The sequence below is a fragment of the Oncorhynchus mykiss genome, chromosome 1 (genome assembly GCF_013265735.2).
Source record: "Oncorhynchus mykiss isolate Arlee chromosome 1, USDA_OmykA_1.1, whole genome shotgun sequence".
Lineage (NCBI taxonomy): Eukaryota > Metazoa > Chordata > Actinopteri > Salmoniformes > Salmonidae > Oncorhynchus > Oncorhynchus mykiss.
Window position 1 is genome coordinate 86,397,823 of NC_048565.1, and position 12,956 is coordinate 86,410,778.

General features: G+C 47.0%; 2 protein-coding genes across 2 annotated transcripts in view; one reads left to right on the plus strand and one right to left on the minus strand.

Moving 5' to 3' along the window:
- The window catches only part of LOC110532855 (ABC transporter G family member 23), a 48,485-nt gene extending 44,143 nt beyond the window's left edge, over positions 1-4,342 (minus strand). The window contains exon 1 of the mRNA XM_036987786.1: positions 4,211-4,342. Within this exon, the coding sequence (XP_036843681.1) occupies positions 4,211-4,282 (72 nt within the window). The 5' untranslated portion in view covers positions 4,283-4,342. The remainder of the gene's footprint in view (positions 1-4,210) is intronic.
- On the plus strand, positions 2,920-12,010 carry LOC118966023 (galectin-related protein-like). The gene is made up of 5 exons (XM_036987794.1): positions 2,920-3,660; positions 4,265-4,348; positions 4,544-4,632; positions 8,878-9,064; positions 10,719-12,010. Exons 1-5 carry the CDS (start codon positions 3,628-3,630, stop codon positions 10,860-10,862), a joined length of 537 nt encoding a protein of 178 aa, XP_036843689.1. The 5' UTR covers positions 2,920-3,627; the 3' UTR covers positions 10,863-12,010.
- The last annotated feature ends 946 nt before the right edge of the window (positions 12,011-12,956 follow it).

Here is a 12,956-nt window from a genome sequence, read left to right on the forward strand (position 1 = left end):
ACAACGATAAACAGCTGTCTCTGATTGGGAACCATACCAGGCCAACATAGACATACAAAAACCCCATGACATACAAAGGCCTTAGACATACAAAAACTAGAGTACCCACCCTAGTCACACCCTGACCTAAAGAACATATATAGAAAAACAGAGATGTCTAAGGTCAGGGCGTGACAATTTCACAACAACTACCTGATACACACACAAAGTAATGAACAAGAGAATGTACCTATAAATATATGAATGAGTGATGGCCGAACAGCATAGGCAAGATGCAGTAGATGGTATAGAGTACAGTATATACATATGAGATGAGTAATGTAGGGTATGTAAACATTATATAAAGTGGCATTTTTTTAAAGTGGCTAGTGATACATTTATTATATCCAATTATTAAATATTAAAGTGGCTAGAGATTAAGTCAGTATGTTGGCAACAGCCATTCAATGTTAGTGATGGCTGTTTAACAGTCTGATGGCCTTGAGATAGAAGCTGTTTTTCAGTCTCTCGGTCCCAGCTTTGATGCACCTGTTCTGACCTCGCCTTCTGGATGATAGCGGGGTGAACAGGCAGTGGCTTGGGTGGTTGTTGTCCTTGATGATCTTTTTGGCCTTCCTGTGACATCGGGTGGTGTAGGTGTCCTGGAGGGCAGGTAGTTTGCCCCCCGGTGATGCGTTGTGCAGACCTCACTACCCTCTGGAGAGCCTTGCGGTTGTGGGCGGAGCAGTTTCCGTACCAGGCGGTACTATCTTGGCTTTTTGCATTAGTTTCCCTAGTTTAGGTCTATGTGTGGCTGCATCAGTTTCCATAGTTTAGGTCTATGTGTGGCTGCATTATTTTCCCTAGTTTAGGTCTATGTGTGGCTGCATTATTTTCCCTAGTTTAGGTCTATGTGTGGCTGCATTAGTTTCTGTAGTTTAGGTCTATGTGTGGCTGCATTAGTTTCCCTAGTTTAGGTCTATGTGTGGCTGCATTAGTTTCCCTAGTTTAGGTCTATGTGTGGCTGCATTAGTTTCCCTAGTTTAGGTCTGTGTGGCTGCATTAGTTTCTGTAGTTTAGGTCTATGTGTGGCAGCAGGATGCCATCTTAGCATAATAAACAGAGCAGTCTAAAACAAAATGCCCCCCCCCCCCCCCCCCCCTGCTGCAGTTACGGCGAGGGACACTATTTTCTTTGGAGCTTGTGTTGCACTGATACGTTCCCAGGTTTTCAAGACACCCTGGTTGGAGGATTCCTAGATTTCCTGTCTATTCCCTCCTGATTTCAGGAATCTTCCAACCGGAATTTCTGGAAAACCTGGGAATTTTGGGAAAGTTAGAGGAATTTTCCAACCATAGGATATACACTATTCCATAGAATTATTCCAAATGTACCTCTCCTACCTTCCTGAGGAAACCTCTGGCGTATGGGATTGTCCTCTTAAGCAATAAGGACAGAGGGGGTGTGGTATATGGCCAATATAACACGGCTAAGGGCTGTTCTTGGGCACAACGCAACACGGAGTGCCTGGATACAGTCCTTAGCCGTGGTGGGAGCTGGTTCGGGTCCCCGATAGGTTGCTGGTTCGGGTCCCAGTTTTGACTTGGTGGGAGATCTGTCGACGTGTGTGTGTTTGGGGGGGTTGAGAAGTTGGAAAGAAGTGAACGAGAGATGAAGAGAATAGACAGACCAGGGAAGAGAGGAGGATGGTAGGAGATATGTCCTGGGCTAGTCCCCATGACTTGAAGAGAGGAGGATGGTAGGAGATATGTCCTGGGATAGTCCCCATGACTTGAAGAGAGGAGGATAGTAGGAGATATGTCCTGGGATAGTCCCCATGACTTGAAGAGAGGAGGACGGTAGGAGATATTGTTATGGGTGTAAGATGGCACAGTGATGCAATCTGGTGGTAAATGTTAATTACTGCAACTCCAGTGTTTACCGGTGTGCTTGAGATACCCGGATGTATTGTAATGTACTGAACAAGACTGGTTACTCGCATCGATGCCTCTGTCTCATCATTTAACATTCAAACAGATATGTACTGGGCTAGCCAGCATAACTTCAGAGACAGGTGCTGCAATGGACAGAATGTCAGAGATGTGCCTTTCTGTCTTTTGAGAGTCACCCTGTGTTACAGAATAAGTGCCTTGCTCAAGGGCATAACGGTAGTAGGTCCAGGTCTCCAGGTCGCAGTTGTAAATGAGAACTTGTTCAACTAGCCTACCTGATTAAATAAAGGTGAAATAAAATAAATAAATAAATAAAAGTAGACACCAGCAGCTCTTCAGTAGCCAATTCAGTCCCAACCTTTTCATCTCCTCTATACCCTCCTGCAGGGCTACACACAGCCCCTATTATCCAATCATGTAGGCTGCTCTGACTGAGGAAGTCACTAACAGGGTGAGAAGACAGAAGGCTTGAGACCCACAAAACATCTTGTCATCCAATCTCTGTCTACAACATGTTGGCTACACTCTTATAAGAAATCGTTCTATACAGAACCAATAGGTTCTATGTAGAACCCCAATGAGACCTTGTTTCTGGATGATGGAACTGCAGAATAGAGCAGGCCTAGAGTAGAGGATTTGTATTTGTAGTACCGTGAACTGCCACAGAAGGACGCCCTCTGACAATTTAAACATGCCCTCCTGATTTGCATAGGCAAATAATGTTATATATATTTATTGAGCGGAAACATGCTATTTATAGCTCAACGGTGTCCAACAAAGTAGGATATTTCTCAATGAACTTAGTATTTAGAACCAAGTGGCGAAGCGGCGCAGCGGTCTAAGGCACTGCATCTCAGTGCTTGAGGCGTCACTACAGACACCCTGGTTTGAATCCAGGCTGTATCACAACCGGCCGTGATTGGGAGTCCCATGGGGCAGCGCACAATTGACCCAGCGTCGTCCGGGTTTAGCCGGTGTAGGCCATAATTGTAAATAAGAATGTGTTCTTCAACTGGCTTGCCTAGTTAAATAAAGGTTACATTTTCAAGAACATAAGTAGCTGTACTCTTATAGCCTAGAATTATATATCAAATCGTTTGTTTCTTTAGCGCCACATTTTGTTCACTATCATTATCATCCCAAAATGGTTACATTTTCTATCCTAGGCTCCTACTACATACCAGGCCTCATTAATTAGTCTAGGAACGAAGCTATGCAAAATATCTCCACTCAAGATTAGAATCGAATGAGAGAAGTGCCCCCACTTCATGGGGGTACAGTTTAATTAGGTGAAGGTTCTTTGTCGGAAATTTAAAATCTGATTAGCCTGGCTCGTTCTCGTTCACGAACAGACGGGGATTACCAAAGCCCCTCTTACTATTGTAAAGCATACGTCAGCAAAATAAAAAGACTATCCACCCATTTCTACAGCGGATAAATACAGCCCAGACATAGCCTACTACAACACCTCACCCAGGCTACACCAGACGTATCCTAGTCCTAAATGTGAATACCGCAGGTAATTCCACGTATTGTTTACGATTCATCTCCGCTGCATGTGGAGTGTGAGTGTGGACACCTAGAAATATGTTGACTGAGTCACTGCTGCCACGACGCTGACACATTCCAGGAGAGGAGGACTGTCCGGGCTGCCTCTCTTCTGATAAGCATCCTATGGTATTCTGTACAAGTCAAGATGGCGGTGTCGGCAACGGAAAGGGACGCAATAGTGAGTATTACAATTTTCAGGAAAACAGCGGTTTGCTTGGAATTGGTTGTTTTCTGTGTCTGCACGTAAAACGGTTAAGCGTGTCATTTGTGGAGAGCTATAATTTATGTCATCATGAAGTTTCTATGATTGTGGGGAGTAATATGGCAATAGGCTGTCAGTGTATTCCCCAAAACAGCCGGAGTCGACCTCTGATGTGGGCGCGGAACAAATTCACTATGATTCTGCATGATAAAATGTATCTGTGTGGTGCTCACCTTGATACAGCAGCGGTGCATTACTTCTCGTTATCACTGTACAATGTGTGCTGTCTATGTGCGAGTTGTTGGTAATGACCGACCGTTCTCACAGGTCTTACGCGCTCTAGTCTACAACATGACAGATGTGTTGACAGCCATGGGTTTCCCCACCTTTTCATTGTTGAAGAGCGGCATGAGGACCATTCCGTCGGCTTTTTCAACCGCAGAGAAGACATCTAGAGCAATAAGCAGCCTTTTAAAACGCTAGGCTACTCCGCCCATTGAGTAGGCTACTTTCATTTAGGCTGTACCTGATCAATACGTTGTGTTTTTTTCTTCCCCTTTTGTCTCTGGTGGTTTTGAAGAATACTGAAGATGACCATCACAACGATTCGTTCGGGAACCCCGGGCTTATCTCGCCGGATAGGGAGGACATTACACGGCTTCTGGTGGGACTATTCATCCTGAAACACCCACGTTGATCAATATATAGGCCTGTGTTAATAATCCGTTAAAAAAATAATTACCACATCTCCTACCCTGGAGGATGGGGGGGCTACAACCTTTTTCTTTGTCTACATTATGTGTTGTGATGATGATTTAAATGTGCTGATTTAAAATAAAACGTTGTCTTTCATTCGTAGAAGGTGCCATTCACCGGCCGCATCAGAGGTGGTATGAGGCCTGGGAAAAAGGTCATTGTCATGGGCATTGTTGATCTGGAGCCTGACAGGTAGGCTAAGACTATAACCTCCACTCATTAGGTCTTAGCTCTGGTCCAGGGCGATATAACCTCCACTCATTAGGTCTTAGCTCTGGTCCAGGGCGATATAACCTCCACTCATTAGGTCTTAGCTCTGGTCCAGGGCGATATAACCTCCACTCATTAGGTCTTAGCTCTGGTCCAGGGCGATATAACCTCCACTCATTAGGTCTTAGCTCTGGTCCAGGGAGATATAATCTCCACTCATTAGGTCTTAGCTCTGGTCCCGGAGATATAACCTCCATTCGTTAGGTCTTAGCTCTGGTCCATGGCGATATAACCTCCACTCATTAGGTCTTAGCTCTGGTCCAGGGCGATATAACCACTCATTAGGTCTTAACTCTGGTCCAGGGAGATATAACCTCCACTCATTAGGTCTTAGCTCTGGTCCCGGAGATATAACCTCCATTCGTTAGGTCTTAGCTCTGCTCCAGGGCGATATAACCTCCACTCATTAGGTCTTAGCTCTGGTCCAGGGCGATATAACCTCCACTCATTAGGTCTTAGCTCTGGTCCAGGGCGATATAACCTCCACTCATTAGGTCTTAGCTCTGGTCCATGTCGTTACGTGCAGCTTGCTGATGCTGAGCCTTCAACTTATTCTTGAAGAAGAGAAGGCGCCCTGGACTAGAGCTAACTAGGTCTATTTTTCAACTGCACCTTGGCTTATCTGAATGTCATTACCAACTTCTTATCTTTCATATAGTGCTTTTTCATTAGATTCTAAGTCCCATTCCATTTTAGGTGGAGTTCTGATTCTGTAAGACTGTAGCCTATAGAATGAATTGTTGTAGGCCTGTATATTACATGTTTAATTGGTGAAATGCTGTGTTTTCTATGTTATGTCTGCTGAAGAATGTGATTCTAGCCTAATAAGGAGAGAAAACATGTATTGTAAAAGACAGAATTGAACACAGGCTCAGAAAGGAAAAAGATCAAAAGAATAGTTTATTATTAGCAGCATGGCAGAAGGCAACGAAACAGCCTGGGGAGGTGAAGAGGAGAAATGGAGAACTGTGTGGGTGTGTTGAGAAAGGATGGCTTTTCCATAATGCAAGGCAGGGTGTTCACCTCCAGTCAGGCCAGGCTGAGGCAGAGCTGGGTTATCTCCCGAATAGCACCCTATTCCCTATGTAGGCCACTAGGGCTACATTGGCCCTCATCAAACAGGCCCTCCACTATGTCCCCTACAGAACCACGTCCCTATAGGCCCTCCACTATGTCCCCTACAGCACCACGTCCCTATAGGACCTCCACTATGTCCCCTACAGCACCACGTCCCTATAGGACCTCCACTATGTCCCCTACAGACACCACTGCCCTATAGGCCCTCCTCTTTGTCCCTATAGGCCCTCCACTATGTCCCCTACAGAACCACGTCCCTATAGGCCCTCCTCTTTGTCCCCTACAGAGCCACGTCCCTATAGGCCCTCCACTATGTCCCCTACAGCACCACGTCCCTATAGGACCTCCACTATGTCCCCTACAGCACCACGTCCCTATAGGACCTCCACTATGTCCCCTACAGACACTACGGCCCTATAGGCCCTCCTCTTTGTCCCTATAGGCCCTCCACTATGTCCCCTACAGAACCACATCCCTATAGGCCCTCCTCTTTGTCCCTATAGGACCTCCACTATGTCCCCTACAGCACCACGTCCCTATAGGACCTCCACTATGCCCCCTACAGCACCACGTCCCTATAGGCCCTCCACTATGTCCCCTACAGCACCACATCCCTACAGGCCCTCCACTATGTCCCCTACTGCACCACGTCCCTATAGGCCCTCCACTATGTCCCCTACAGCACCACGTCCCTATAGGACCTCCACTATGTCCCCTACAGCACCACGTCCCTATAGGCCCTCCACTATGTCCCTATAGGCCCTCCACTATGTCCCCTACAGCACCACGTCCCTATAGGCCCTCCACTATGTCCCCTACAGCACCACGTCCCTATAGGCCCTCCACTATGTCCCCTACAGCACCACGTCCCTATAGGCCCTCCACTATGTCCCCTACAGGCTATCCTAGGGCTCCCACTAAGGGACAGGTTACCTAGGGCTCCCACTAAGGGACAGGTTACCTAGGGCTCCCACTAAGGGACAGGCTATCCTAGGGCTCCCACTAAAGGACAGGTTATCCTAGGGCTCCCACTAAGGGACAGGTTACCTAGGGCTCCCACTAAGGGACAGGTTACCTAGGGCTCCCACAAAGGGACAGGTTACCTAGGGCTCCCACAAAGGGACAGGTTACCTAGGGCTCCCACAAAGGGACAGGTTACCTAGGGCTCCCACAAAGGGACAGGTTACCTAGGGCTCCCACTAAGGGACAGGTTACCTAGGGCTCCCACTAAGGGACAGGTTACCTAGGGCTCCCACTAAAGGACAGGTTATCCTAGGGCTCCCACTAAAGGACAGGTTATCCTAGGGCTCCCACTAAGGGACAGGTTATCCTAGGGCTCCCACTAAGGGACAGGTTACCTAGGGCTCCCACTAAGGGACAGGTTACATAGGGCTCCCACTAAGGGACAGGTTATCCTAGGGCTCCCACTAAGGGACAGGTTACCTAGGGCTCCCACTAAGGGACAGGTTATCCTAGGGCTCCCACTAAGGGACAGGTTATCCTAGGGCTCCCACTAAGGGACAGGTTACCTAGGGCTCCCACTAAAGGACAGGTTAACTAGGGCTCCCACTAAAGGACAGGTTACCTAGGGCTCCCACTAAAGGACAGGTTACTAGGGCTCCCACTAAAGGACAGGTTACCTAGGGCTCCCACTAAAGGACAGGTTAACTAGGGCTCCCACTAAAGGACAGGTTACCTAGGGCTCCCACTAAGGGACAGGTTATCCTAGGGCTCCCACTAAGGGACAGGTTACCTAGGGCTCCCACTAAGGGACAGGTTACCTAGGGCTCCCACTAAAGGACAGGTTACCTAGGGCTCCCACTAAGAGACAGGTTATCCTAGGGCTCCCACTAAGGGACAGGTTATCCTAGGGCTCCCACTAAGGGACAGGTTACCTAGGGCTCCCACTAAAGGACAGGTTAACTAGGGCTCCCACTAAAGGACAGGTTACCTAGGGCTCCCACTAAGGGACAGGTTACCTAGGGCTCCCACTAAGGGACAGGTTAACTAGGGCTCCCACTAAAGGACAGGTTAACTAGGGCTCCCACTAAGGGACAGGTTAACTAGGGCTCCCACTAAAGGACAGGTTATCTAGGGCTCCCACTAAGGGACAGGTTAACTAGGGCTCCCACTAAAGGACAGGTTACCTAGGGCTCCCACTAAGGGACAGGTTAACTAGGGCTCCCACTAAAGGACAGGTTACCTAGGGCTCCCACTAAGGGACAGGTTAACTAGGGCTCCCACTAAAGGACAGGTTAACTAGGGCTCCCACTAAAGGACAGGTTACCTAGGGCTCCCACTAAAGGACAGGTTACCTAGTGCTCCCACTAAAGGACAGGTTACCTAGGGCTCCCACTAAAGGACAGGTTAACTAGGGCTCCCACTAAAGGACAGGTTACCTAGGGCTCCCACTAAAGGACAGGTTAACTAGGGCTCCCACTAAAGGACAGGTTAACTAGGGCTCCCACTAAAGGACAGGTTAACTAGGGCTCCCACTAAAGGACAGGTTACCTAGGGCTCCCACTAAAGGACAGGTTAACTAGGGCTCCCACTAAAGGACAGGTTACCTAGGGCTCCCACTAAGGGACAGGTTAACTAGGGCTCCCACTAAAGGACAGGTTACCTAGGGCTCCCACTAAGGGACAGGTTAACTAGGGCTCCCACTAAAGGACAGGTTACCTAGGGCTCCCACTAAGGGACAGGTTAACTAGGGCTCCCACTAAAGGACAGGTTAACTAGGGCTCCCACTAAAGGACAGGTTAACTAGGGCTCCCACTAAAGGACAGGTTAACTAGGGCTCCCACTAAAGGACAGGTTAACTAGGGCTCCCACTAAAGGACAGGTTAACTAGGGCTCCCACTAAAGGACAGGTTAACTAGGGCTCCCACTAAGGGACAGGTTAACTAGGGCTCCCACTAAAGGACAGGTTAACTAGGGCTCCCACTAAAGGACAGGTTAACTAGGGCTCCCACTAAAGGACAGGTTAACTAGGGCTCCCACTAAAGGACAGGTTAACTAGGGTAAAAAGGGATATTGTTAAACCAGCATAGAGACACCTATTTCTTTCTTCTCTGTTTCTTTCCGTCTCAGCTTTGACGTCAGCCTGACTTGCGGCCGCGGCACAGAGAAGGAGGAGCCACAGCCGGATGTGGCCCTGAAACTCAGCGCTCGATTCGCTGAGCGCCAGTTTCTGCGTAACTCCTGCGTCTCGGGAAAATGGAGCGAGGAGGAGAAGTCTATCGACTACTTCCCCTTCATCCCTGACCAGCCCTTTAGGGTACCTGTTACACTTATCCTAACACCTAACCTGACCAGCCCTTCAGGGTACCTGTTACACTGATCCTAACACCTAACCTGACCAGCCCTTCAGGGTACCTGTTACACTGATCCTAACACCTAACCTGACCAGCCCTTCAGGGTACCTGTTACACTGATCCTAACACCTAACCTGACCAGCCCTTCAGGGTACCTGTTACACTGATCCTAACACCTAACCTGACCAGCCCTTCAGGGTACCTGTTACACTGATCCTAACACCTAACCTGACCAGCCCTTCAGGGTACCTGTTACACTGATCCTAACACCTAACCTGACCAGCCCTTCAGGGTACCTGTTACACTGATCCTAACACCTAACCTGACCAGCCCTTCAGGGTACCTGTTACACTTATCCAAACACCTAACCTGACCAGCCCTTCAGGGTACCTGTTACACGTATCCTAACACCTAACCTGACCAGCCCTTCAGGGTACCTGTTACACTGATCCTAACACCTAACCTGACCAGCCCTTCAGGGTACCTGTTACACTGATCCTAACACCTAACCTGACCAGCCCTTCAGGGTACCTGTTACACTTATCCAAACACTAATCCTAACCTCTAATCCTAACCTCTAACCTATAATCCCTACCCTAACCTCTAATCCTAACCTCTAATCCTAACCCCTAATCCTAACCTCTAATCCTAACCTCTAATCCTAACCTCTAATCCTAACCTCTAATCCTAACCCTTAATCCATAACCCTAACTGGACCAGGCCTTCAAGATACCATAACAATCCACTCTCTTTTTAAATTCTAACCCCTAACCCGACCATCCCTTCAGGGTACCAAGAACACTTCACGTTCTTTTCCAACTTGTCCCAAATGGCACCGCATCCCCTTTCTAGTAGACTTCCTTTGTTTGACCAGAGTCCTATGGGACCACAGTTAACTAGGGTCTTAACTTCATGATAATTGGCCTCCCACCCTTATCTCTATCTCATACACTCCCTCGCTCTACCATTCTCTGACTCCTCTTTAGTTGCTGTGATATGATTCAGTACAGACGTTATGTAAAGATATAGCCCAGTGATAAGGAACACACATTGTTCCTTGTTGTGGTTTTATTGTAAAGCAGGTTGCTCCAGTCACACATTTGTCAGAGGATGTGGTTTAGAGATGTGATAAGTTATGCAAAACTAACAAGCTCTCTTTTATTTGGAGAAAGAACCACATGGCCACATAATGTGACTTTGTTTAGAAATGGGGTGTTTTATTCTGTTCTCTCTCTACCTCCTCTCTCCTCTCTCTCTCTCCTCTCCCTCTACCTCCTCTCTCTCCCCTCTCTCTCCTCTCTCTCCCCTCTCTCTCCTCTCTCTCTCTCCTCTGTCTCTCTCTACCTCCTCTCTCTCTCTCTCTCTACCTCCTCTCTCTCTCTCTCTACCTCCTCTCTCTCTCTCTCTACCTCTCCTCTCTCTCTCTCTCTACCTCTCCTCTCTCTCTCTCTCTCTCTACCTCTCCTCTCTCTCTCCCTTCTCTCTCTCCTCTCTCTCTCTCTCTCTCTCTCTCCCCCCCCCCCCCCCCCCCCTCTCTCTCCCCCCCCTCTCTCTCTCTCCTCTCTCTCTCTCTCTCTCCCTCCCCCCCCTCTCTCTCTCTCCTCTCTCTCTCTCCAGATGGAGATCCACTGCGAACACACGCGCTTCCGGATATTTGTGGATGGAAATCCGCTCTTTGACTTTTTTCACAAAGTTAAATCTTTGCCGTCCATCGATACAGTGAGGATAGAAGGGGGTCTACAGATCACCAAGCTAGGTTAACCAACCCAGCTGCTATGCCAGTGTGTGACATAACAAGAACTCAATACAGGTGAACACACACACCTGTTACTACAATACCCACAATGCAACACTGCAGCAACAGTGGGCCTAGTGCTTTGGAAAGGCCTCGCCCATCCCGGTTTGGTTCTGCCGTCACTCCTCTTCTTCTTTCCTCTTTATCTTGTCAGGTCTCAACCAAGATCTGACGTTATTGTGACCTTCCTAATTGTTGGTTGAATGGTTGCAATGCAACACAGCTCTGTGTGTCTTTGTTCCTGAAAGAATTCCATTGTTTTCTTCCTCAGTTCTGTGTGTGTCAGGGATCTCACAATATAAACGCCTGCTCATGGTTACCAAGCATCCTATGGGGATTTTGCTGAGAGAGGGGGCCCTATTCCAAATGTAATAGGGCACTATTGGGCACTAGAGTGCTATTTGGGACACAGCCGTAGAGCACTCAAAAGTATTTGCTTTCATGTGGAGAAATCCTACAATTCTCAGGAGGTTTCTCAGGAATCAACACTATTTATCACGTATAACATCATCACTGTAAATGAGGGTTATCTCGTGGGGTTGACAAGCTCAGTATTATGGGAGCTTCCATTTTTTTCCCTCCCTCCCTGTTCTTCAATTGGGTTTTATTGGTTGGTTGGTTGTCATGGTTATTGGCATCCTAACTCAATGACCTACATACAGAGTTTGCATTCTAAATTGCATTCTATTCCCTATATAGTGCACTACTTTGATCAGGGCCTTATTGGGCTCTGGCCAAAACTATTGCACTACGTAGGGAATAGGGTGCCATTTGGAAAGGGAAATGAGGATTATATTGTGGAGTCTCGGCAAGATGTACCGTAGCAGCTTTTTGATTGAAATGTCTTGTATGCAATGTATTAATAATGGTGGTTCTCACTCACAGTTTCAGTTCATTGCAACCATTCTCCTCCTGTAGATATTGCACTGACATAGAGCTATGTGGTAGTGAATAGAATGTATCGTTCATTTGGAGCTTCGTTTACATTGCTTATTTAACAGTGATGAATGATTGGTTAATTTAAAGGGGTAGTTCACCACAAAATCCAAGTTTATCAGATGTGTTTTATACCTCAACTGTTCTGTGTGGAGCTAATAAACTGGAATTAGAGGTGCCAATCTTTCCGATTCCTTTGGGTTCTAGATGAGAACTGTAGGTTTCTCCAATGGCTCACAGCAGAGTCTAGACAACACAACACGTGGTGTGGAATATGGACTCAGGTGGTGTTTCTAGGCTTGAAAAATTTGCTAGGATGTTTATCTTGGAGTGAACTATCCCTTTAAGGAGTTTGCTTAACTGGACTCTGACTTGTAAATGAAGAAAATCCCCATAGTGAAAACACACCCAGCGATGGCCAGCCTAAACAACCATTCAGTCAAACCTCGCTATCACAGACCAGATTATTACTGTATATGCAAATTATGGATTCTCTTCCACACTTAAACAAGGATCGTTTTCATTAGGGAACACCGAAGTGAAATGTTTTGCCCAAAATAAAAAACAGTTGACCCGAAACTGTAACCGGTACCTCTTGAAGTTTACAGACGGTTCCGTTAGCTAGCGGTTAGCGGTTATCGATTAGCGGTTGATTGTTGTGAAGAATAGGAAGGCTGAATGGTGTTATGAATGTACAGCAGCCATGTTTTTCTATGGTAGCATACCAGCTGGGCACAGACGTCAGTTCAACATCTAGTTTTGATTTAAAGTTGGTTGAGTTGGCAATCAACGTGAATTCAACATGAAATCAACAAAGAATTCCACCATGTCATTGGATTTAGGTTAAACGTTGGGTGAAAAAAAATATCCTTTTGTTGATGACTTTTTGCAAATCCAATCAGTTTTCCACATTGATTCAACGTCATCACAAATACTTTTTGGGTTGTTGAAATGACGTGGAAACAACATTGATTCAACGTCATCACAAATACTTTTTGGGTTGTTGAAATGACGTGGAAACAACATTGATTCAACCAATTTCTGCATCTGAAATGGCACCTTACACTCCTAGAAAAAAAAGATGCTATCTACCTGGAACCAGAATGGGTGTTACCTGGAACCAG

Coding starts and splice junctions, on each gene's coding strand:
- LOC118966023 (XM_036987794.1), top strand. CDS start 3,628: ATGGCGGTGTCGGCAACGGAAAGGGACGCAATA. Junction 3,661..4,264: donor CAACGGAAAGGGACGCAATA/GTGAGTATTACA, acceptor GTGGTTTTGAAG/AATACTGAAGATGACCATCA. Junction 4,349..4,543: donor AGGACATTACACGGCTTCTG/GTGGGACTATTC, acceptor TTTCATTCGTAG/AAGGTGCCATTCACCGGCCG.